The 22,946-nt window shown below is 57.2% G+C and overlaps 1 protein-coding gene across 1 annotated transcript in view; it reads left to right on the top strand.

Annotated features, from left to right (window-relative positions):
- Window positions 1-990: 990 nt before the first annotated feature.
- WNK2 (WNK lysine deficient protein kinase 2) overlaps window positions 991-22,946 on the top strand; it is a 133,213-nt gene continuing 111,257 nt past the window's right edge. Inside the window, 2 exon segments of the mRNA XM_058445448.1 lie at window positions 991-1,224; window positions 1,767-2,449. Of these exon segments, the coding sequence (XP_058301431.1) occupies window positions 1,769-2,449 (681 nt within the window). The 5' untranslated portion in view covers window positions 991-1,224; window positions 1,767-1,768.

Genomic DNA, 22,946 nt, shown 5'->3' on the forward strand with positions numbered 1-22,946 from the left:
GCCAGGGGCTCCAAGGCCAACAGGCCCACGAGCATCTTTTCATCTCTGGAAGTGTGTGTGCATCTGATAGGGGTGCCAGCCCAGTGGGATGGGGACTGAGATGAGAATACTCTGGTATCTCCCTTGTTTCTCAGTTTCCTCACCTAGGATCGTGGAGGCTGGGGTAAGGGTGAGGTGTTAGCTCAGGGCATTGCCTGGAGCAGGGCTCAGAACTTAGCAGTATAGTTACTGACACAGGTCACCTGCTGCATTAGGGTCAGAGACGCCCAAGACAGGGCTTGTTCGCGGGGGTCTAGAGGAGGAAGGAGAGAGAGATCATGGAAGACTTCTCGGGAGAGGTGGCATCTGGCAGAGGTGGGAAGGAAGAACACTTTGGGTCAAGGGGCTTCTGGAAGCCTCTCCATATCCCATCCAAGGCATTTCAGCTCAGCTTCGGTCGTGAAAGTTCTGGGATTTAGAGCATATAACTTCTGCCTTTGGCGCCTCAGTTTGCTCTAGACTGTGAAATGGGCACAATGATCACCAGTGCCTCCCTGGGTGATGATGAGGTCCTCATGGTTCCTGGTGGTGAAGTGAGGGCAGGAAAGGACACGCTGACCCCCACCAGGCTTAGCTCCAGGCTGGGATCCCGAGGGTGGCGGTACCCCTGGTCCTTTTCTTCCTAGCCTTCCCATTCTATCCTAGCACAGGGCCTTGAGGTCTGGCGCGCCGGGCTGCGGCGTGCTGAGGCGTTGAGCCTGCTGCCTCCTCTCAGGAACAAACGGGGTCCTCTGCAGCTGACAGCCCTGCGGAGCGTTCCAAAGAACTTCAGAGGACAGGAGCGCTACCTCGAGCAAAGAGCCGCGGGTGGGAGCCCAGGTAGCCGGCCCGCAGGCGGCCGCGCGCGCTCGCCCATCAGCCCGCCCGTCCGCAGCCTGGTGGGCGTGCCAGGCTCAGCCCCCTGCGCCGGCCAGGGGCGGGGCGAACGGAGCCCCGCCCTCCCCGCGCGCCAGGTCAGAGCCGGTGCGGGAGCGGAGCCGCGCGAAGCCGGCAGGAGCACGCGGGAGCGCGGCCCCGCAGTGGCCCGGCCCGAGAGAGCAGCGCGCAGGAGCCGGAGCGGCGCCACGGCCCCCACCCCAACGCGGACCTCGCCCAGAACTCGGACCCCGGCCTCGACGCGTGATCTCGCCCGCCTTGCACGCCCTGGCCGCCGGGCCGCGGGCATGGACAGCGTCCGCTCGCCCTGTGAGTGCCGAGCCTCTCCCCAACGCCGCTCGCCGCCTTTGTGTGCGCGCCGCGGCGCTGCAGCCCCCTCCCCGCGCGCCCCTCCCGCGCCCCGGGCCCGCGTCCTTTGTGGAGCCGCCGCCGGGCCAGTGCCTTCCTCCCACCCCGGGCCTCCCTATCCCATTTACAGCTGCCTCCGGGACAGCCTAGCAGGACCCTCCCGGGCCAGGGCTGGGCAGGGCGCGAGATCCCTCTGCCGGCCTCCGGGGCCCTCAGGGACACCCTAGCAGGTCGTCTCTCCCAGGGTTCCAGGGACACCACAGGCCCGTCCCTCTCCGCAGCCTGGGGCTGAGCAGGGCACGGACCCCTCCTCCTGAACCCGAGCCTCTGGGGCCCGTCTGCAGCCCCCCTTTCCCAGGGCCCCCAGGGACGGCCCCCGCAGGCTCTCTCCGCGGCCGGTGCTGGGCAGGGCGCGGGCTCGGGGCGGCGCTGTCTCATCCCGCGGCCTGGGCAGGTGCGGCAGGGCCGGCGCTCACGCAGGCCTGTGTGTCCTTGGCCCACAGAGATGGACGGCGATGGCGGCCGCCGAGACGCCCCCGGCACGCTGATGGAGCCCGGGCGCGGCGCGGGGCCCGCGGGCATGGCGGAGCCTCGGGCGAAGGCGGCGCGGCCAGGGCCCCAGCGCTTCCTGCGGCGCAGCGTGGTAGAGTCGGACCAGGAGGAGCCGCCGGGCTTGGAAGCAGCGGAGGCTCCGGGCCCACAGCCCCCGCAGCCCCTGCAGCGCCGGGTGCTTCTGCTCTGCAAGACGCGCCGCCTCATCGCGGAGCGCGCCCGCGGACGCCCCGCCGCCCCCGCGCCCGCAGCGCCGGTAGCGCAGCCGGGAGCCCCCGGAGCCCCAGCGGACGCCGGCCCTGAGCCCGTGGGCGCCCAGGAGCCCGGCCCGGACCCCATCGCAGCTGCTGTCGAAACCGCGCCTGCCCCCGACGGCGGCCGCAGGGAGGAGGCGGCGGCGACCGTGAGGAAGGAGGATGAGGGGGCGGCCGAGGCGAAGCCTGAGCCCGGGCGCACACGCCGGGACGAGCCCGAAGAGGAGGAGGACGACGAGGACGACCTCAAGGCCGTGGCCACCTCTCTGGACGGCCGCTTCCTCAAGTTCGACATCGAGCTGGGCCGCGGTTCCTTCAAGACCGTCTACAAGGGGCTGGACACGGAGACCTGGGTGGAGGTGGCCTGGTGTGAGCTGCAGGTGAGGGTGCCCCAGCCCGCAGGGGGCTTTCCGCAGGGTCTGTCCGCGGGTGCGTCCTTGGGCCCGTCCTTGCTCCTGCGCCTGGCCTTAAGAAGCTCTGGGGGCGGCGGGGTTCCACGTGTGTCACCTTCTGTGTGGGTGGCCGGCAGGATGCGTACCAGGTGTGCGGATGGCATGTGGGGCCCGGCTGTGTCCGTGCGCAGGTTGCGGTTTGTGAGTCAGCTGGTGGCGAGGGCAGGCCTCTGTTGTGCGTTTGGTGTAAGTGTGCACGCTGTGGGCGTAGAGAGGGCCCTGGAGAGCGGGCCTCGGAGGCTGTGTCTCTTAGGCTGCTGCTCGTCCAGTCCTGATGACCTACTTTAATGACCCAGGGAATCTGGACTGTTGTGTCTTTGCAAAACAGTGTGGAGGCTTCAAGGCCCGGTGTGTGCAGAGTGTTTTGGGGGCTCTGAGCTGCCCATAAATTAGTATTTTCCTGTGTCGAGCAAGCTGTGGCTGCCCCAGCAGGGATACCTGCAGAGACTTCTTCTGACCCAGGAGCCTGTGACCCAGAGGTGGTGCCTGGTAGAGCTCTGGGGCCAGCTGGGCAAGGCCTGGAAGTGTGGTTAGTCGCCTCTGCTGCTCTGAGAGCTCCGTTTGTTCACGAAATGGACGTGTGAGAGGTCTTAAAACCGAGTCATGCAGAATGCGGGTGGGGGTTTTTCTTGGCTGCAGAGGCTCTAGGCATGCATTTTTCATAATCCTGCCCGTGGTGTCAGCCCCAGCCCTGCAAGATTATATAAACAGCCACCTTAGCTGTCCTGGGCCAGCCTTGGAAGCAGAGGCCATGCCTGTCCAGCGGGTGTTTACAGGCCTCCCTCCTTGGAGGTGGGCAGCTGTCAGGCGTGAGCCAATCTGGGAGAGTGCCGGCTGGAGGTGTAAGTGTACTCCGTTGGCCTGTAAAGTTAGCTGGCTGTCCAGTCCAGGCCTGAAATGGGGCTGGGGCTAGCTAGGGCAAGCTGTGTTCTACGGCCGCCAGCCACACTGCAGGACGCTTGCATTTTTGGCTCAGAAATGGGATTCAATTGCTATATCCTCTGGCCCCTACAGGGTGGCCTGCGTGTGTGTGCAAGCCTGCCTAATTCGGTGGGTGTCGACCTGTCGTCAGCCTTTCTCCCAAGACAAAGAGCTCCAGAGACCTGCCTCTCCACCACCCCTTGGTTTTGCCTTGGAGATGTGGCTTTTCAAGTTAGGGGTCAGTGGCATTATGTGAGGTCCTTAGGAGTGACTGAACAGCTCCCCTCCCTCATGGTCCTGTAGGTTCCGATGGTACAGGAAAGGCGGTGGGTGGGGTAGGGGGCTGTGATCTGGGGGTCCTGGGGTGTGCTGGGCATTCCTGCTGCAAGGGAAAGCAGAGAGAAGAGAGGGCCTGAAAGGGGAGATGACTCTTGATTCTGGTGAGCGGTCTTCCTGCTCTTACCTACCGACCCGAGCACCCTCAGGTGCTGCCTCCCAGGGCTGCCTCTGCAGGGTGGTGGATGGAGCAGGGGTGCTGCAGCAGGCTGGATTTGAGTTAGACCTCGGCAGCCAGAGCTGCTGATCTGGCTGAGGCATCGCAGGCGCATGTGACTCTTCGAGCTTGTTAGTTCCCATTCCCTTTAAGGAAAGGCAGGCGGTTCTGTCTCTGGGTCTGTCCCCTGCAGGCATGGGGTGGAGCCTGGCCTCTGTCCAGGGGTCTCTTGCTCCTTGACTCTAGATGGGAACAGCAACCTAGAGGTGCTTCTGGTCTATATGCTTCTTGTCTATATGTTGATGTTCCTTGCCAGGATGTTACTGGTGCCCCAAACTGGTGGTTTCCCCGCACCTCCCCCAAAAGAAGTACCTCCAACATTTGTCCCTAGTCGGTGTGTGTCATTTGGGATCAGCAACCTCTGTGCTGATCTGAGAGGGTTTTCCATGAGAGGGAGTCTGGACCCGCTTAGAATAGCCCCCTGTGCTGAGAACTTGGTGTGTGTTGGGGCTGTGCTGGAAGTCTCCTCATCACAAACTGTGAGGACTGAGGGGAACAACCCCCAAGGTCACCAGTGAGGAGATGGCAGGGCATTGTGGGATCAGGGGAGGAGGGCCCCTGCCTGTGTGTAGAGTGGTGTAGGCTGACTTTGTGCAGAGCTATTGGAAGGACTGATGGGGCTGCCTGTGTGATGTCCTGGGTGTGGGCCAGGGGCTGGTGGGCGTGTGGAACGGAAGAGGGTGGGGTGTAGGGCTGTAGGGAGATCAGGGGCTGTGGGAGGGGCGTTGGACTCTGCAAGGCGAGTATGCTCTGGGGTGGGATGTGGGATCAGGTCTCACTGAACAGGGAAGGGTGACAGGTGGGCCCTCCTTCTCTAGGTGTGTTGGCTTTGTGCCGGGAGGGGCTCTCTTAGTCCACAGTGTGGAGATGCCATCCTGCACATGACCCCTAGCATTCTGGGCATGGGGAGGGTTCCTGGGAGTCACGCTTTACACAGTGGAGGGAGGGTCTGGGGGGATGTTGCCTTCAGCCAGGAGCCCTTCTTGGAATCGCTCTTGGCCTCTATCCCTTTCTTCCCCTACGCCCACAGCACCTGCAGTCTGTCCAGGTGCCTGGGCTCTGTTCCCCTTCCTGCCCTCCACAGGCTTGGGGGCCTCCCTGGAGAACTGAGAGGTGCCAGTGGGGCTCACTTGTGTTTTTCAGGGTTCCCTGCCAGACGGGGGAAACACCTTCATGTGGACCTAGTAAGCCTGGCTTAGAGGACATCTGATTTCCTTTGATAAATTAGTGTTGAAAGACCTCCGTAGAGAGGGTAATATTTATTTATCTCACATCGAAGGGCAGTGAGGTGTTTCGCCTTCTGAATTCTCCAGATGTGCAAAGCTGGAACCTGCACTGTTTTTTGTGGGGGAAGCCATTTTAAAATACCTCCCTGCCATTCTTCTCTTGAATAAACTTTTATTCTTGGCAGCAGAACACATTACGGTAACAAAGAAGGAAGTAAAACACCAGAATCCCACCGCCTTCCTCCTTGCCCACATGTCCTGTGTTCCTGTGGTCATCTTTGGCCAGCCCTGGTTTCCCCCACAGACCCCTGTACTGTCAGACAGGGTGCGGGGTAGCCTGGGGCTCCATGTCGGCTCTGGTAGCGTCTGCCACTTGCCATAGCCGGCCCAGCTACCCTGGGGGTGCCGATCTGGGTCACTGGACTGACCTTCTGCAAGACCCTCCTCTGGGGGTTGGTGAGGCCACAGTACAGCAACGGGGAGGTGCCTGGCGTGGTGCTGTGGCCACCCCTTGCTCTGCCACCTTCTGTTGGGTCAGCACAATCTTGTTCCCTCCTCCTTTTGGTGTTGAGCTTTTGTGACTTCCTCGCCCTTCTCGGCTACCCAGGTTGCTGGACCAACACTGTTCCATGTGGCTCAGGGCTCCCGCTCTCACTTGCTGCCAACTTTGAGCTGGCCATAGGTCCCCAGGTTGAGAAAACATAGCCAGCTTAGACCCAGGGAGGCAGCCTGTTTGCCTTTCCCGGACCTTCCTGTTTCTGCTGTGTCTCCCTTGGGGACCTGGAGTAAGCTTGGTTTTCACCCCCTTTAACAACACTGATGCCTCCCTGTCAGCAACTCCCTACTTTAGGGGACACAGGATCTTAGGATCTCAGTGCCACTGCCTCTGAGCTGCTGTGGCAGGGCTGGAACCTGAGTTTCCCGAGATGGTGCTGGGGCCTGCACCCAGCATGGGGGTCTTTCTACTTCATGGAGACATGCATTCCTTGATCCTCGGCTCAGAGCACTTGCTGGGCCCTGGGAGAGCGGTGGAGTCCTAAAGAGGACTAAGGGTGGGGGCGCTGCTTCTAGTTCCAGAAAGTTACAAAGTAGGTCTTGCTGCTGCTTGGTGCCACCCAGAGGGGGCAGGGCTCAAGGAGCGATGTGTCCTGCCCCAGCCGGGTATCTCAGTGTCCTGTCCATCTTCCTGGGTCTGGGAGTGGATGATGCCTGTGGAGACTCGCTGAGTATGGCCTGTGCCAAGTGGGTGGTCCCCCCACCATCCTCCAAGGACAGCCCAGCCACCCGACAGCCTCTCTCCCAGCCGCGGGCAGCCCTGCCAGTGCCAGTGCTGAGCTGGCCCGCCATCCCCTGCAGGTGGGATCCTTATCACCTTTCTAGGCAGGCGCTCTGCATGTCATGGGCCATGCAGCCTCGGGCCAGGGTTTGGGGGACTGGAGAGCCTGCGTGCTTTGGACCGATGGCCTCTTGTTGGAGGCCCGGCTGCCAGCCTCACCTGCTTTTAGCCCTGACCCAGCTGACATGGGGAAAAGAGGAGATGAGGGGGCGAGCCAGTGCCGGGCACAGAGGAGGTACGTGGCACTCACTCACTGGGGCAAGACAATCAGAAGGCTTGACCCGATTTGGCTGGTGGTCACCCCTTTTTAAAATTCTCTGAAGTGCTTAATTGTATTGGGAGAGTTGTAATTTGAAATCAGTTGGGTGCCAGCACTGAATTTGTTTTCCTGGGCGAGATGTTTTCTGCACCATGCTAACCATGGTTTTGGTTTAGTTGGCAAAAAAGGCTGGCGCTAGCTGCCTGAAAGGCCTGTGCAGATGGACTTTCCCTCCCTTCCACCGGGGCAGAAATGTGGGCACCAGGCTCTCAGTGGTGCTTCTGCCCCCCGAATTGTGGTGGCGAGGTGTGTGTCAGCAGCAATGACAGACAGCAGCCTGTGCAGGTCACTGTCATGGGGGGCACATTGAGGCTCAGGCACCACAGCTTGTTTTCTGCTAGAAGCAGGTGCTCCCGTGGCTCAGCGGTGCCTTGTGGGTGCCTGGCTGAGCTGAATCAGGACCAGGCCACCATGGGACTCGAACGTACCTGTGCTGCTCTCTCAGCCCCAGAGGGAGGACTCCAGCACTGGCTCAGATGTGTGGAGGGCCAGCCCCCACATGCCATTTGCCATTGCAAATGATTTGATTTGCCATTGCCAAAGCTTGTGTTTTCTCATTCCTCGTCAGCATGTTAGGAGGTCTGCCAGGGCAGCTGGACACGCCCTCCTGCAGCACTGGAACCTTCCGTGGTGGCAGAAACATCCTGCCTCTGCATTTGTGTCCACAGGCCCTGCGGAGTGCCTGGGATGTGGCTGGGGAAGCTGAGGGTCAGTGTTCTTATTTTTCCTCACATTAAATGTGGACGCAAATGTCCACACGTATCCTGGCTGCTTCATGGGTCACCCGCGTCTCCAGGCTTGATCTTGGGCCCTCCTCTAGGCGGCTGCTTTTCCAGAGGATACAACAGACCCAGGTGACCTAGAGGTGGCCACTGGGACACCAGACAGACCCAGATGGGGACAGCCTATAGACCAGCTCACAGCAAGGGAGACAAAGGGGCCGGGACACATCAGGGCTGGGAGAGGCCAAGGAGGCGCAAGATGGGGCCTGCGCTGGAGACTCCCACGGAGGACTGGATTGGATTGGACTGTGAGGACCTAGACTTGGTGGCAGTGCCATGACTGTATCAGGCTCTGGGAAGCAAGTGGCCACCAAGTCCAGGACAGGCTCCAGGTCAGCAGGAGGATCTCGTGGGCCCTGAAAGTTGCATCCCCCCACCCTGCCCTGTCATTTCCGGGGACAGCTGGGGGCTTACTCTGAGGTTGCGTAAAGCTTTGTTGATGGACAGCTAGCCAAAAGATAGCATCAAGAGAAGGGGAGGGAGCGGATGTTCCTGAAGGTTCCAGAGGCCTGTGCCTGGGTCTCAACAGTGCAGGCTTGTGTGTATGTTGACTCAGTGAGCATTTGTTGAGTGTGTGTCCTGGTTCTAGACCTGGGGCTACCATAGTGAGGAGGACAGGTCACCGCCATGGGAGACAGAGCCTGTGAGACCTGGAAATGTATTGGGCAGGTTGGGGAGTTCTGAGCGAGGCTGGAGGAGGGGCGGGAGTGGAGTGAGGTTTTGACAGGATCTCTCTGGCCACCTTGGGGACAGTTGGGGATGAGGGTAGAGGCAGGGGACCAGCAGGGAGGTGACTGCCACTGTCTAGGTGAGAGATTACAGGGCTGGTACTGGGTGGGATAGAGGAGGGGAGGGGAGAAGCATCAGATTCCGGGTGCATTTGAAGGTGGAGCGCACAGGATTTACATCAGATCTGAAGGTAGAGAAGGTAGGAATCGTCTGGGCATGGTGACTCACGCCTGTAATCCCAGCACTTAGGTTGAGACGGGTGGATCACTTGAGGTCAAGAGTTCGAAACCAGCCTGGCCAACATGGTGAAACCCCGTCTCTACTAAAAATACAAAAAAATTAGCCAAGTATGGTGGCAGGCACCTGTAATCCCAGCTACTTGGGGGGCTGAGGCAGGAGAATTGCTTGAACCCAGGAGACAGGTTGCAGTGAGCTGAGATCGTGCCACTGCACTCCAGCCTGGCGACAGAGCAAGACTCCATCTCAAAAAAAAAAAGGCCGGACATGGTGGCTCATGCCTGTAATCCCAGCACTTTGGGAGGCCGAGGTGGGCGGATCACGAGGTCAAGAGATTGAGGCCATCCTGGCCAACATGGTGAAACCCTGTCTGTACTAAAAATACAAAAATTAGCTGGGCGTGGTGGCAGGCACCTGTAGTCCCAGCTACTCGGAAGGCTGAGGCAGGAGAATTGCTTGAACCTGGGAGGCGGAGGGTGCAGTGAGCCGAGATCGCGCCACTGCACTCTAGCCTGGCGACAGAGCCAGACTCTGTCTCAAGAAAAAAAAAAAGAGAGAGAGAAGGTAGGAATCATGGTGGCAGCAGCTTTGGGCCTGGCAGGATGTGGCTGCTATCCTCTGACGGGGAGGGGGAAATGTGGATTTAGGGAAAGAGCAGGCCTTGGCTTGGGACATGCTTAATCTGAGTGCTTTGTAGGTGGCCAAGGGTGGTCCTCAAGTGGAGTGGGATCTCCCAGGCTGATCCTGAGTTGGGAGCCTGGGTAGGCACCCCAGGAGCGCAGGGATGGGCTAGGACTGTGTCTCGGGGGGGCCAAGAGGGAGGAGCTCATCACCCAGAGGGGCTGCCCAGGACAGGAGGGTGCTCCAGGATGCCAGAACTGTTTCAAAACATGATTCATACAATGGGCAGCAGATTCTGAGTTTTAGGTGCTAAGACAAAATTGAGAACTGTGCTGCACCTTAAAGACAACCGTCCCTTCCCTTGGGAGTTACCCTTCTTCCCACCCTGGGGCCCTGCTGGCCACCATGAATCCACGGTCTGGGTGGAGCTGGCCAGTGGTCCTGGGCTGGCTGGACTTGCCCCTCACCTTCCAGGACAGCTGGGACCTGCAGCCCTTCTATGCCCATAGTCATCTTGTAGGTGTCTCTCAGGGCCTGTGGCTTGGGCCTGGCTTCAGGCTGCAGCTGGAAGACACCCAAGGTGATGGCACGGAGCTTTAGGTCACCTCGTTGATGGAGAAGAACTTGACCTGGCCCAGCAGAGGTTTGGGCCGTGTGTCTGGGTCTCCCTTGTGGTCCGCCCTGGCTGTGCAGCCGTGATGGGGCATCAGCATCTGCCTGCCGTGGTGGGAAGAGGGGTTTGGGAGCCTCAAAGCCAGGAAGGACGTCGCCCCAAAGGTCCTGGCCGCCCTGCCCTGGTGCACACAAAATACCCCAGGGGTAGGAGGGCCCTGCCATGTTCCCAGTGTGTGACCATGGGAGGGCGCCTGTTTCTGCGAGCCTCGGTTTACCCTTTTGTGCAGTGTGGATGGTGTTAGCTGTCTTTGATGGCTGAAGCACTATTGAGAGCAGTGTGTTTCACCTGAGCACACAGGGGCCTCAGGTCAACCTCTTTTCACCCCTCTTGCTTCCCCTGCAAAATAAACAGTTGTCTCCAGCAGAGATGTGGAGAGCAAGCCGAGCCAGCAGGTGGAGGCTGGTTCCCGAGGCTGCCTGTCTCCCTGCCTGGGAGCTGTGGGCACCTGTGCCGCTGTTGCCTTAGTGCTTGAGCTGCAGATAAGGAAAAGGGTGTGAACGGCAGCAGCTGGGATTTTTGAAAAGCAAGCTAGGATCTGCCTCTGACCATAGACAATTCAGGGCTGTGTTTTGGGGAATCCCAGCTGGGTGGATAGGCCTGAGCAGGGACACTGGAGGTTGGCAACCTGAACACTGTCTGCAAGTTTTCCTGCTTCTAAGAGTTTTCACATCCAATTCTCTTCCCTGGAGCATTGAATTCTAAGCATTTCCCAGAATACTTGATTACAACTTCTAATTTAAATTGGCTCTCATTAAATTATATTAACATTTTTTAAAAAGAACGAAAGAAAAGTGGTCAAGGCAGTGCAGTATTGATAAAAGAACAGACGAGTCGATCAATGGAATAGAATAGCAAGCCTGGAAGTAGACCCTCATGAATAAAGTCAACTAATCTCTGACAAAGGAGCAAAGGCAATAAAATAGAGACAAGATCATCTTTTCAATACATGGTGCAGGAACAACTGCACATCCACATGCAGATAAATGATTCCAGACGCAGACCGTACACCCCTCACAAAAAATAAAATTGTCCATATGCCTAAATGTAAAATCCAAAATTATAAACCTGGCTTTGACAGTGACTTTAGATACAACAACAAAGGCACAGTCCTTGAAAGAAAATAATGATAAGCTGGACGTGATTAAAATTAAATGCTTCTGTTCTGTGAAAGACACTGTCAAGAGAATGAGAAGACAGGCCACAGCTGGGGAGAAAATATTTGCAAATGACCCATCTGCTTAGGGACTGTTACCCAAAATGTACAAAGAACTCTTAAAACTCATAATAGGAAAACGATCAGCTAAAAAAAATAGGCCAAACAGCTTAACAGATACCTCACCAAGGAAGACACACAGATGGCAAATAAGCATACGAAAAGATGTTGCCTATCATAAGTCATCAGGGAATTGCAAATTAAAACAATGAGCTCCCACTGCACACCTACTGGAATGGTCAAAATCTAGAACACAAACACCAAATACTGGTGAGGATGTGGAGTGACAGGAACTCTTATTCATTACTGGCAGGATTGCAAAATGGTACAGCTATTTTGGAAGGTCTTTTGGTAGTTTCTTATAAAACTAAACACACTCTTACTATGCAATCCAGTAACTGCATTCCTTGGTATTTACCCAAAGGAGTTAAAAACTTAGGTCCACACAAAAACCTGCACACGGATGTTTATAGCAGGTTTATTCATAATTGCCAGAACTTGGAAGCAACCCAGATGTCCTTCAGCAGGTGAATGGATAAACAAACTGTGGCACATCCAGACAATGCAGTCTTACTTAGTGCTAAAAGAAATGAGCTATGAAGACATGAAAACACAGAGAAGAACCAGAAATGAATATTTAAGTGAAATAAGCCAATCCGAGAAGGCTGCATATTGTATGATTCCAACTAGATGACATTCTGGAAAAGGCAAGAAACCATGAAGACAGTTAAAAAAAAAAAAAAAAAGATCAGTGGTTGCCAGGGATTAGAGGAAGGGAGGGATGAAGAGGCAGATCTGTGGGGCAGTGAAACTATTTCGTGTGATACTTTACTGGTGAATACATGTCATTATACATTTGCTAAAACCCATAGCATGTACAGCACCCAGAGTGAACCCAAGTGTAAATGTTGGATTTTAGTTAATCATCAATATTGGTTCATCAGTTATAACAAGTGTACCACACTAATCCAAGATGGTAATAATAGGGGAACCTGTGTGTGGGTGTGAGGGAGTGTATGGGAACTCTACTTTTTGCTCAGTTGTCCCATAAATCTAGAATGTCTCTAAAAATAGTTGATTAATTTTAAAAATGCAACACCTACATTAAAGATGTTTGCAGAAATGGGCCAGGCACGGTGGCTCACGCCTGTAATCCCAGCACTTTGGGAGGCCGAGGCAGGTGGATCACCTGAGGTCAGGAGTTTGAGACCAGCCTGGCCAACATGGTGGAAAAAAAAAAAAAAAGATGTTGCTGAAAAAAATATCACCCATAATCCAACCAAGTGAACACAACTGCTTTTATTTTTGAATAGGACCTTCTAGGTCTTGTTTACACATGTGTATCATTTAAAAATACAGCTGTAGTTCAGGGTGTCGCGACTTCTAGAATCTGTCTCTGGAGTGTCTTTAAAGCTATTGTTTTGCAAGAGGCCATGGTTCTGAGGTTTGTTCTTGGTCTTGGTGCTATTTTGAACCCTTTGTTGAGGGTGGCTGCAGAAGGGGTGCTGTCACTAGATGTGTTTGGGGAGTGGTGGGTCAGACAGGCGTTGCTGTTGAGGAACTTCTCAGAGCCTTTACGATGCCCACTGTGTTGTGAAGCTCTTGAAGGGTGCGAGGGGGAAGGTGTTGGGCTGCCTCCTTTTTTTCTTTCATTTTACAGTTATCTTATAAGCCAGGACTGGCTCTGGGGAGGGGTGTAACAGGCTGACTGTTGGTGGAGGGTCATGGGCTCCCTCTGGTATCCACTCTCCCCAATCCGCCCCTCACCCCCGCTTTCTGGGCACTGTGTGTGCTTGCTCTCCGGTGGGGGAGATGAGACAATTCTCAGCTGTGAGCCCACTGTGGGAAGCAATGCTGACCTTTGATCCTACTCAGAATCTAGAATCTGGAGATGGCCATGTGACAGCCCTGGAGGTGGCTCAGCAACATCAGCTGGGACATGGGGCTTTCTCTCTGTTTCTTCTGTCCTCATCCATGTTGGCATTTTGTCCCTAGTCTTGCTTGGCCTCATGGCTACAGTAGGGCTGCCACAGCTCCAGGCATCACAACCACATTTGATGGTGGGAAACAAATGGGTGGTTAGGTGGGGGCCAAGCAGCCAAAAGGTCCATTTCTCAAGTGGCTTTGTTCATATTTTAATGCATAAAGAGAAATATTTACCAGGGATTCTCTGGTCTCCTTGGTTAGCATGGGTTTGTGTGGCCAACTGTAATTGTGCGTGTATCTGGGAAAGGCTTGATTGGTGTAACAGGTTATGATCTGTTCTCTGGCGCTGGGCATAGTGAGTTTCTGGGTTTCTCTTGGTCAGGAGGGGTGGCAGGCTGTGGGTGGAGCGTGCCTGCTGTGTCTGTCTTGGTTACCTTGTCCCTCCAAGACCGTCAGTGTCTGTGTGCTGGAGCCCTCCTCTGCCTGGGCCTGCAGAGAACAGCACAGCACACATGCCCGCTGCATCTGCAGGCTCCTCCCTGTCCACAGCTCCCATACCCAGGCGTCTGTGGCCCTGATGATTTTCCTTCCCTCCTGTGTGGCCACCCCAGCTCCCTACCCTCTGCACCAACCCTGGCAAAGCTTTCTCCTGTCTGCCAACAATCTAGTTTTCATTTACCCCCAACATTTTATTTTGGAAAACTTTGGAAAAACCAACAGAGAAGTTGGAGTTACCAGTTGTTAGTGTTTACCACTGTCCTGTATATCTGTGTCTGTGATTTCCTGACCCATTTGCAGTTCACCCCTGAGTACTTCACCCTGTGTCTCTTGATAGGAACGAGGATGCTCCCACATCATCTCCACCCCCTGCCGTGCTCCAGGCACTCCAAGATAGGACCTGAGGCACTCAGTGAGGTATCAGATGGGTGGACTGCGCTTCCTAGGGAAGGGATCCGGGAGCCAGTCAAGGATCGTGCGTTGTGTCTGGTTGTCATGTCAATTTCAATCCAGAACAGTCCCTCTGCCTTTTATTATTACTGTTCTTAAATCTGTCAGCATTGTCTTCTGAAGGTTTAGGGCCAGTGGTCTTGCATGGAGACTCCATCTGGATCTGTGTGGTGTTTCTTTCTTTTCTTGAGGGAGTCTTGCTGTCTCTCCCAGGCTGGAGTTCAGTGGTGTGATCTCGGCTCACTGGAACCCTCTTGGATTCAAGCGATTCTCCTGTCTCAGCCTCCCAAGTAGCTGGGATTTACAGGTGTACACCACTGTGCCCAGCTAAGTTTTGCATTTTTAGTAGAGATGGGGTTTCACCATCTTGCCCAGGTTGGTCTCGAACTCGTGACCTCAGGTGATCCGCCTGCCACGGCCTCCCAAAGTGCTGAGATTATAGGCGTGAGCCACTGCCTGGCCCTGTGTGGTGTTTCTGTATGACCGTGTGAGGTTGTGCGTTCCTGGCTCGAGTGCTGCATGTGCAGGTCAGACCCGGCTAGGCTGTCCCTGTGGGGGACCTAGAGGAAGTCAGAGTGCTTTTATTAAGAAATGACCATGCTCATGTCAGTGGGGCACCAGTGTATACTCTAGAGGCATATCGGCTCCCTGGGAGGGAGGTGCTGTGATTCCCCCCTCAGTGAAGTTTCCCAGTTTACTAAGGAGGAAACTGAGGTACAGGAAAATACAAGATGTTGTCCTGTACACCCAGGCAGCCAGGGACTGAGTGGGGACCTGCACAGCCTAAGGGATTGTGGTGCAGCTTGAGGAGGGTGGACTGCAGGCTCCGGTGGTTCTGGGCCTCAGGATCACCCAGCTCCCTCCTCCCTTTAGGTGCCTGAGGCACCTGAGCTGGAACTGCCCCGCCTCTGAGTTAGGTTGAGTGGTTGATGCTACCAGGACTTGCTGTCAGTTTCCCCAGGCAGGCGGGGGCTGATGGGGACCCACCTGTTGCCCGTCCAGCTGCTTTGGGTGGGGCCCCTCCTCAGGCCTCACAGGGAGCCCTGCTTACCCCGGTAGGGCATAGGGGAGGGCTGTGTTGTTCCTCCCACCTGCCAGCCCTGGACCAGCTCTGTTGAGTTAGGGGAGGGTGCCCGGGCATTGGGTTTCATGGGGATGGCGGGGATGGCCACTGTGGAGGGGATGCTTCCTGGGGAAGATGACATGATGGACATGGAAGCCTGACAGAGGAGGAGCTGTCCACAGCCTCCATCCTCTGATGTGGCAGTTTTCACTTTGGTATATGCCCTTCTTAGCTCGTTTTTTATACTCTTGGGCATTTTTGCTAAGTCATGATCATAGTGTCTGCGCTGATATGTGCAGTGACAGTGAATAGCCCAGACTGCCTCTGGGCCCCTACTCCCTGCCCAGCCCTGGCCCTGCTGCCACCCTGTTCAGCCCTGCCCTCTTGCCCCATTGTCCTTCCACCCCTGCCCTTGCTGCCCAAGACCTGCAGTTGAGCTGGGCAGCTTTGGTGCAGTCTCGAGCTCGGGGCCTCCTCGGGTGTGAGTCAGGCCTGGGTCAGACCCACTTGTCATCCTCTCGCTGGCTCGGTTCGGGGTAGGTGGAGGCCTGCTCAGTCCCAGCCTGGCCCCCTCCAGCTGGACCCAGGCTCCCACACACCCTGCATGCCTCCATGCCGTCCCCTGTGACGGGAGGTCCTTGTGTGGGCCTGAGATGTGTGGGCAAGTCCCTTTGCCCTCTGCGGGGTGCAGCTTCTCAGCCTGGCTGTGCTGGGGTCACACAGGCCTCCCAGAAGGAAGATGACCGATGCCTGGGGTCTGAGTGGGCCATCTCTCTCCCATTCTGGTGGCACCAGGACTGAGCTGAGATGCTTGCCCCTGATTTTCTTGTTTTCAGGCTTCCCCCAATGTCAAGGACAGTCCTGGGCTCTGGACCTCATGACCTCCTACTGTAGCCCTGCCCAGGTTGGTGACTCTAGGCTACCCTCCTCCACCCGGTGGCGGCTGGGCTGTGCGTCAGGTGGTGGGAGACGCCCTAGGCCTCCTATCTGGCCCTGTCCTGTGTCTTCAAGTTAGGCAACCATCTTCCTGGGTCAGCCAGCTGCAAGGCTGTTGACATCTGCCCGGACAGGTCTCTTGGAATTTCTTGTCTTTAATTAAGAGGTTTGAGCAGCGTAGTGAATTTGTGTTTTGGAAGAAGCATTGAAAACACAAAGCTGTGGGCCGGGTGCGGTGGCTCAAGCCTGTAATCCCAACACTTTGGGAGGCCGAGGCGGGTGGATCACGAGGTCAGGAGATCGAGACCATTCTGGCTAACTCAGTGAAACCCCGTCTCTACTAAAAATACAAAAAAATTAGCCGGGCGTGGTGGCGGGCGCCTGTAGTCCCAGCTACTTGGGCAGCTGAGGCAGGAGAATGGCATGAACCTAGGAGGTGGAGCTTGCAGTGAGCCGAGATCGTGCCACTGCACTCCAGCCTGAGTGACAGAGCAAGACTCCGTCTCAAAAAAAAAAAAAAAACAAAACCCACAAAGCTGTGGAGAAGAGCTAGGAGGGGCAGCGATTGGGCAGGTCCTCTGTGTGTCCAGGGCAGCCCCAGCCCGGTGCTCCATCCCTGCAAGGGGGGTGAGTGGCAGGCCATGCTGAGCAGGCTCTGCGTGGGGATGCTGCCTGGCTTAGTCTCAGCCTCCCCTGCCCTAGGCCCCACCTGGGAGTGCATACCATGGGGGGTTGCAGGAGTTAAGGTGCTGAGGGGTGGGGAAGGTCCATCAAGTGGAATTGTTGGCCCTGACACCCCTGGGAACATGGACGGCTTATGGGGGGCTTCCTCGAGGCCTGGCCTTACTCTGGCCCCTGCAGGAGGCCCTCCCTTCCCTGCCCTGCCCAGGGCTACATGCCGGACCATGTGCCTCCCAAGTGCCCAGGACCTGCGACTCCCCCGTGTCCTGAGAAGAGCCCTTTTGGCTCATATTTGGCCTGTCTGAAATGGTCTGTCAGCCTCTGTAAATATTTGATGAAGGCAATGATAAAAAGACAAAGGCATGCTCTGTTCCCTGAGGGGAGTGAGATGGTGACATTGGAACGTTCCGGCCCTGCCGGCCGCTTCCCTGAGCTGTTTATGGATGGGGTTCAGGCAGGCCCTTTGTGCCCGCACTCCCACTCACTGCAGGCCAGAGTGGAGCCCCTTGGGGCCTGGCAAGGCTGAGCAGAGGCAGCTGCCAACTTTCCACCTGGAAACCAGGCTGGGCCAGTGAGGGTTGCTGGCTGTGCTGGAGGTCACAGGGGGGTCTCACGCTCTGATGCTACCTGGGACATACGTAGTTCCCGGCCTCCAGGTAGGCTTGGGAAAGTGAGGGGTGGCTGAGGTTTGGCGTGGGACCCTGACCATACAAGCTGGCTCTGTGCCCAGACACCACTGGGCCCTGGTGGGGCGGCCGCTCAGCACAGTACAGGCCACCCCCACCCATGCCCCACTCCATGGCTGACCCCAGGCTCCTAGCCCTGCTGCGTGTGGGGGCCTGGTATGCTTGTCAGGGCCTCTGCTGGGCCTCGTGTGCACACGTGTGTGTGTGTGTGTGTGTGTGTGTGTGTGTGTGTGTGTGTGTATGTCTTGTCTTTGGCTCTCTTGCTGGGGAATGGCCTGCCCCTCCGGCGCTTCCGTGGGAATGAGGAGCCCTTTGAGTTGACCTCACTGAGGGGCCACCTGTCCCGTGGGCGGTAGGCCCGGCCCTACCAGGGGAGAGGACACTTTCTGCTTGGGAGGGGCAGGAACTGCTGGGAGCCACAGCTCTCAGGGAGGGGTGGGTATTTGCACGGCTGATGGCCTTTCCACAAAAGGGTTCTGCTGTGTTTTCTCTTTGGGGGAGGGAAAATTACATGTGGGTGGGGCTGGGGCAGGTGGCGTGGTGGGGGCCGAATCAGGAGGGTTGGAAAGGCCTTAGTCTCCAGTGTGATTCTGGACACCACTGCAGCTGGGGCTAAATGCTCCTCCCTCACTGAAGCCTCCCCGAAGCCCCTGAGGAGCTTTTCCCCGGGGCGGGTACACTGAGGCACACATAGGTTGTACTTGCTGGACAGTTGTAGCTGGAAGGCCGGCTCGGAAGGGCTAGGCTGCCTTTGCAGGGGTGGGGGTTCTTGCTAGGGTAGACCTCACCCTTTTTCCTGCAAGGACCACGTCTAAGGCCATTTGCGAGGCACCCAGGCTGGTTTCCATGTGGCAACCATTGGAGGAGAGGGGCCCTCTGGGGTCTGTGTCCAAGTGGGTGGCGCTGGAGGGTGAGGGACATGGGATGCTCAGAGCCCCACAGGCCTTATGGGGTGGGGCAGTGATGCTTCTGCTGGAGGGGTAGGGCCCAGAGCTTTTTGCGGGGCGCTGGGAAGGTCCTTCCTGGGAGCTGCAGGTATGACTCCAGTAGGGGAACCCCAAGTATCCTTTGCTGAACTCAGCTCAGGACCTTGAGCTGCAGTGAGGCCCCCTGGGGCCTGGTGGGCCAGGGGTTTGGCCCAGGGAAAGGTGTGGCAGTCAGGACCGTGGTTGGAGTGGACAGTGGTCTGAGTTGGGGGCATTGGTGGGGGGTGGTAGCAGAGGATGCAGAGGAGCAGCCACCCAGGCTGGGGAGGTGCCTGTTGAGTGAGGTGGTTTTGGATTTTCATTGAAAGAAAGAAAAAGCAAATGAGAACAGGCAGCCCTGGGGAGCCGGGAGACCCTGGCCACAGAGCAGGTTGGGAGGGAGCCTGTGGGAGTGGCTGCTGGGTCCAGGCTGGGGGCACGGGCTGGTCGATGCAGGCCTAGTCCCCTGCAGTCTGTGGACGTGCCACTGCATGCGGCAGAGGTGACTTTGCAGATGGGATTAAGTTAAGTATCTTGAGACTGGGAGATCGTCCTGGGCTGTCAGGGTTGGCCACATGTCATCTTCAGGCCGTCCTAAGTGGGAGGCAGAAGCTTCCAAGACAGAGAAGGGGATGTAGGTGTGGAAGAGGGAGGAAGGGACTGTGGGACAGGGAATGAGGCACCTCGAACTGTGAGAGAATAAAGGTGGTGTTGGAAGTCCTGTGTGTGGTGATTGAAGCTGGGGGAGGCTGCTGCAGCCTGGTCACGGTCCCCACTGGTTACCCACGCAGCCCTGTGGACATGGTGCAGCTGAGGCCAGCCAGGCGCCCTGTGGGAGGGATGTCCCGAGGGCTTCCTAGACAAAGCTCCCTGAGCAGGGCCCGGAGGCATTGATGGGGCCGCAGGATGGCATCCTTGGGAACGGGTGTCAGGGAAGGCTGGCTGGTGTGTGTGTGTGTGTGTGTGTGTGTGTGGTGGGGGTGCGGGGACTGTATTCTGGTAAGTGCTGGAGAGGAGAGGGCTGACATAAGGCCACACTGAGGAGGTGTTTTAACTGCCTGCCTGGTCAGTGGGTACTAGGGAGCCACTGAAGGCTCCTGGGGGAGAGTATATGAAAACCATTCAGAGATATGGGCTTCACAGCTGTCTGTGAGGTGCTGGGAGTAGGAGAAGCAGAGGCAAGGACAGCCTGGGTGCTCAACATTTCTGCTGGGGAGGCAGACGAGGGCGGGCAGAAGAACTGATGGCCTCCGTCAGCCGCATGGAATGGAGAAAGTATATTAGGTTACGGCTTCCAAGAGTGAGGGAGGCCCAAGCACCTGCAGGTAGAACTGCCCAGGTTTGGAATGGGGGCCAGAAAGGCGGGGCCAGCCCTTGGGGCTGTGGGCCCCAGGAGGACTCAGGGTTCTAAATGTGCTGCGAAGCCCCACTTTCCCCCAGCAAACTGTTGTAGGGTGCCCAAGGTGCCTGGCATGGGGGATGCTGCGGGAACAAGCTGCTGGCTCCCACTGAGGGGCAGGGGTGGAGAAGGTGCTGACTCTGAGCCATCACGGGCTGGGTGTGCGACAGGAAGCGACAGAGTGGGTGTTTGGAGGCTCTGTGACATAGGCTGGCGTTCACTGTCCTGCCTGGCCCTGATGTGAATGTCGTAGCAGATTGTCAGCACTGTCTGGGGCTCAGGGAGGCTCAGAAAGTGAGGGATGCCCAAGGACACCAAGGAGGAACATGGGTGTGTGGTGGGGGTGTGGGGACCCCAAGCTGGGCAGAGCCTTGGGGCTGTGTGTCTGGTGGCCTTGGACTGACCCTGTCTGCCTGACCCTGGGTGAGGACAGAGGAGGCCAGAGGCCAGCAGGGCTGAAGAGCTCATCATGCTGGAAGCCACAGGCCAAGAAGTGAACTGAGCTTGCAGGTGACAGCTTCAGGTCAGGGGAGGCCAGTGGATATTGGAGTTAGGCACTCTATAATATCAGATCAGAGCTCAGATCAGAGCTGTGTTAACGTCTGTGGGAGGTCCTGCTTTCCTCCATCCATTCTGGTACAGATTTTCCAGTTGAGCATACTACCTCCTCCTCACCCCTTCATTTGTGGATCTGTGTTACTGGTGACTGGGGAGGCTTGAGGAGCACTGGGCTGGGACTGTGCACTTTGGTAGCACCTTACCCACTTCCTGAGGTCAGGGCATCTGTCAGCACAGATGTGTCAGTGAGCAGACGGCCACTGTGCAGGTGGGAGCCCCTGGACCCCCCAGGTCTGGAGAGGCCATTGGCCCCAGTGGGTGGAGGCTGGCACTCAGGCTTAGCCCTATCCTGGGCCCCCTTGTTCCTGGGGGCCCACCCTGCTGGCCAGCCTCTGTCGTCTCCCCCACCCTGCTGGTCAGCCCCTGGCTGTCCCTGTACCCTGTGCCTGGCCCCCACTCTGTCCTTCGGCCCGCCCCGCGGCCGGCTGTCTGGAGCCTGGTCTCCATAGCAACAGTTGCTGCTGTGGAAGCTGGCACCCGCTCAGCCTCATCCCGTGGGGAGGTATTTTTGGCACTGCTGAGGGATTTTATTTTATCTTTGGTGTTGACTTTTACTCTTTGAGTGACACAGATGAAGCTGGGAGCAGCTTTTGAGAAGCTTCTCTCTGGGGGACGTGGTGTTAAAGGCCTTTCTTCATGGCCCCTTGAGGGCAGGGTCCTCCGAATGTCTTTCTGCTGGGGACGCTGGCTCCGTGTGACGCCGGTGCCTTCTGGCAGCCTCTGGGCCAGTGGGTCTCAGGCTCCAGACGTGCTGGGGGCTTTGGATGGCAAGAGGAGAATCAGGGATGGGTTTGAGCCTCAGGTAAAGCCACCAGTTTGATGGGGACACCCCTGGAGGCAATTGTTGTTGAGTGCTGGCTGTAGCCTAGACCCCGTGTGGTGCCTCTGGGCACAATTTTATGGGATCCTCCTGCCTACCTCCCATTTTATAGATGAGGAAACTGATGCTACAGAGGGTGGTGCCTGAGGGGCATGCGGCGCGCAGGGCATCACTGATGTCTTCTGTCCTCCCTACCAAGGCCCATGTGGACAGTGTGATCTGTCTGGAGTGCATGTCTTTTTCCTAACATGCAGGGCCCCATTTCTTTGGGGTTTGGGGCTGTCTCTTTTGAGCCCTCTGGTGCTGGTGGACAGGCTGAGGTGGGTACAGGGAGTTACCAAGGGTCGCCTGCAGTGACCCTGGCACGTGGACCTAGGGTGCTGGGGGAAACCCCCACCCCTTCACCACCCTGGCCTTGGTGGCTGAGGGCACAGCATTTGGCATGCACTTGCCCTGGCCCCAGTCCCTGCCCCGGGACCCAGGAGACCCTGAGAAGCATGTGGCTTGCGCCACCCTAGCCCTGGATGCACTGGGGAGTTCTGGTTGGGGGTAGGAGTGGATTTCTAGGCAGCCATATTTAGTGTCCTTGGATGGGACAACACCGTGGAGGGTGGTGGCTGCATGACTGGGGGAGGTGGGCGGGCCTGTCCCAGGAGACAGCACCGGGCAGACACGTGCTTGGCCTGCCCTTGCGGAGTGAGTGTTGACCATGGGCCCCAATGCTTCTGCTGCCATCAGGGCCCCGAGTTTGGGGGATGGACAGGAGGAGGCTGTGCCCTCTTGGGGAGGGCAGCCAGAATCCAGGTCTAGAGTGATACCTGCTTCCCTGAGGCAGGTCTTTCCTCGTGTTTGTAGGTTTTTCTGGGGATGCACTGTGGTAGCGGCTTGGTGTGCAGCAGCTGGGGTTACTGAGGGCTGGACATGGAGAGGGGAGGCAGTGTGTTTTGTTCTGGCTCTGCCACCCTCTGGGAATGTGGAGGACTCCCTGGCCCTGTCTCTTTATCTGCTGGGTGAGGAGGACAGCTCCCAGCTTGGAGGGGTGCCTTGGGGCTGTTTGTGATGCCCACTCCCGTCAGGCTTCCTTGGAGAGCAGAGAGGCTGCCCCCAGGGGATAATATCCTGGGGCATCAGGCCAGCTGTGCAGGAAGCTGAGGCTAGAACCCCCAGGCATTATTATTAACCCGTTATCATGGGTACTTACAAGCAGACCAGAAAGTAGAGGATGCCTGACAAACCTCACTTCCCACCCCTAGTTAGTTATCAGGGTCTCCCGTATGTCCTTTACCTTGTTCTAAAATGCTCAGGCTCGAATAGCACTCCTAAGTTGCAGAGCCGTGGGTTTGACCTGCCCAGATCTCTTGCGGGGCGGGGAGGGGCCTTGTCCACCATTCTGCTACAGGCAGCAGACCCTCAGCTCCCTACCAGCCCCTGAGGAGGGTGCGCATCTGTCATTCATGACCTCCCGGTCAGCATGCAGTAGGTGTCCAGTGCACGCCCAGGGTGATCAGGCCAGCCCCTCCTTTTTTGGACCCTTCAGGAGGAGCCCAACAGGCTGGTTGGAAGCTCAGGCAGAAGCATTTGGGGTTTGCGTGCTTTACAGAATTGGTTATCCTGTCTCCAGTGAGTGTATTTGGTGCAAACCCCAAAGCCATTTATAGAACAGATGCCCGAGGGAGCACTTGAGGAAATTAAACTCCATGGTAACCTCACTGTGGAAATGAAAATAGCCTCACTGTCAGTGCTCTGCTGCTGGCCTAAGTCACGGGCCAG

Source organism: Hylobates moloch, unplaced genomic scaffold, assembly GCF_009828535.3.
Source record: "Hylobates moloch isolate HMO894 unplaced genomic scaffold, HMol_V3 SCAFFOLD_10, whole genome shotgun sequence".
In the NCBI taxonomy this organism is placed as follows: domain Eukaryota; kingdom Metazoa; phylum Chordata; class Mammalia; order Primates; family Hylobatidae; genus Hylobates; species Hylobates moloch.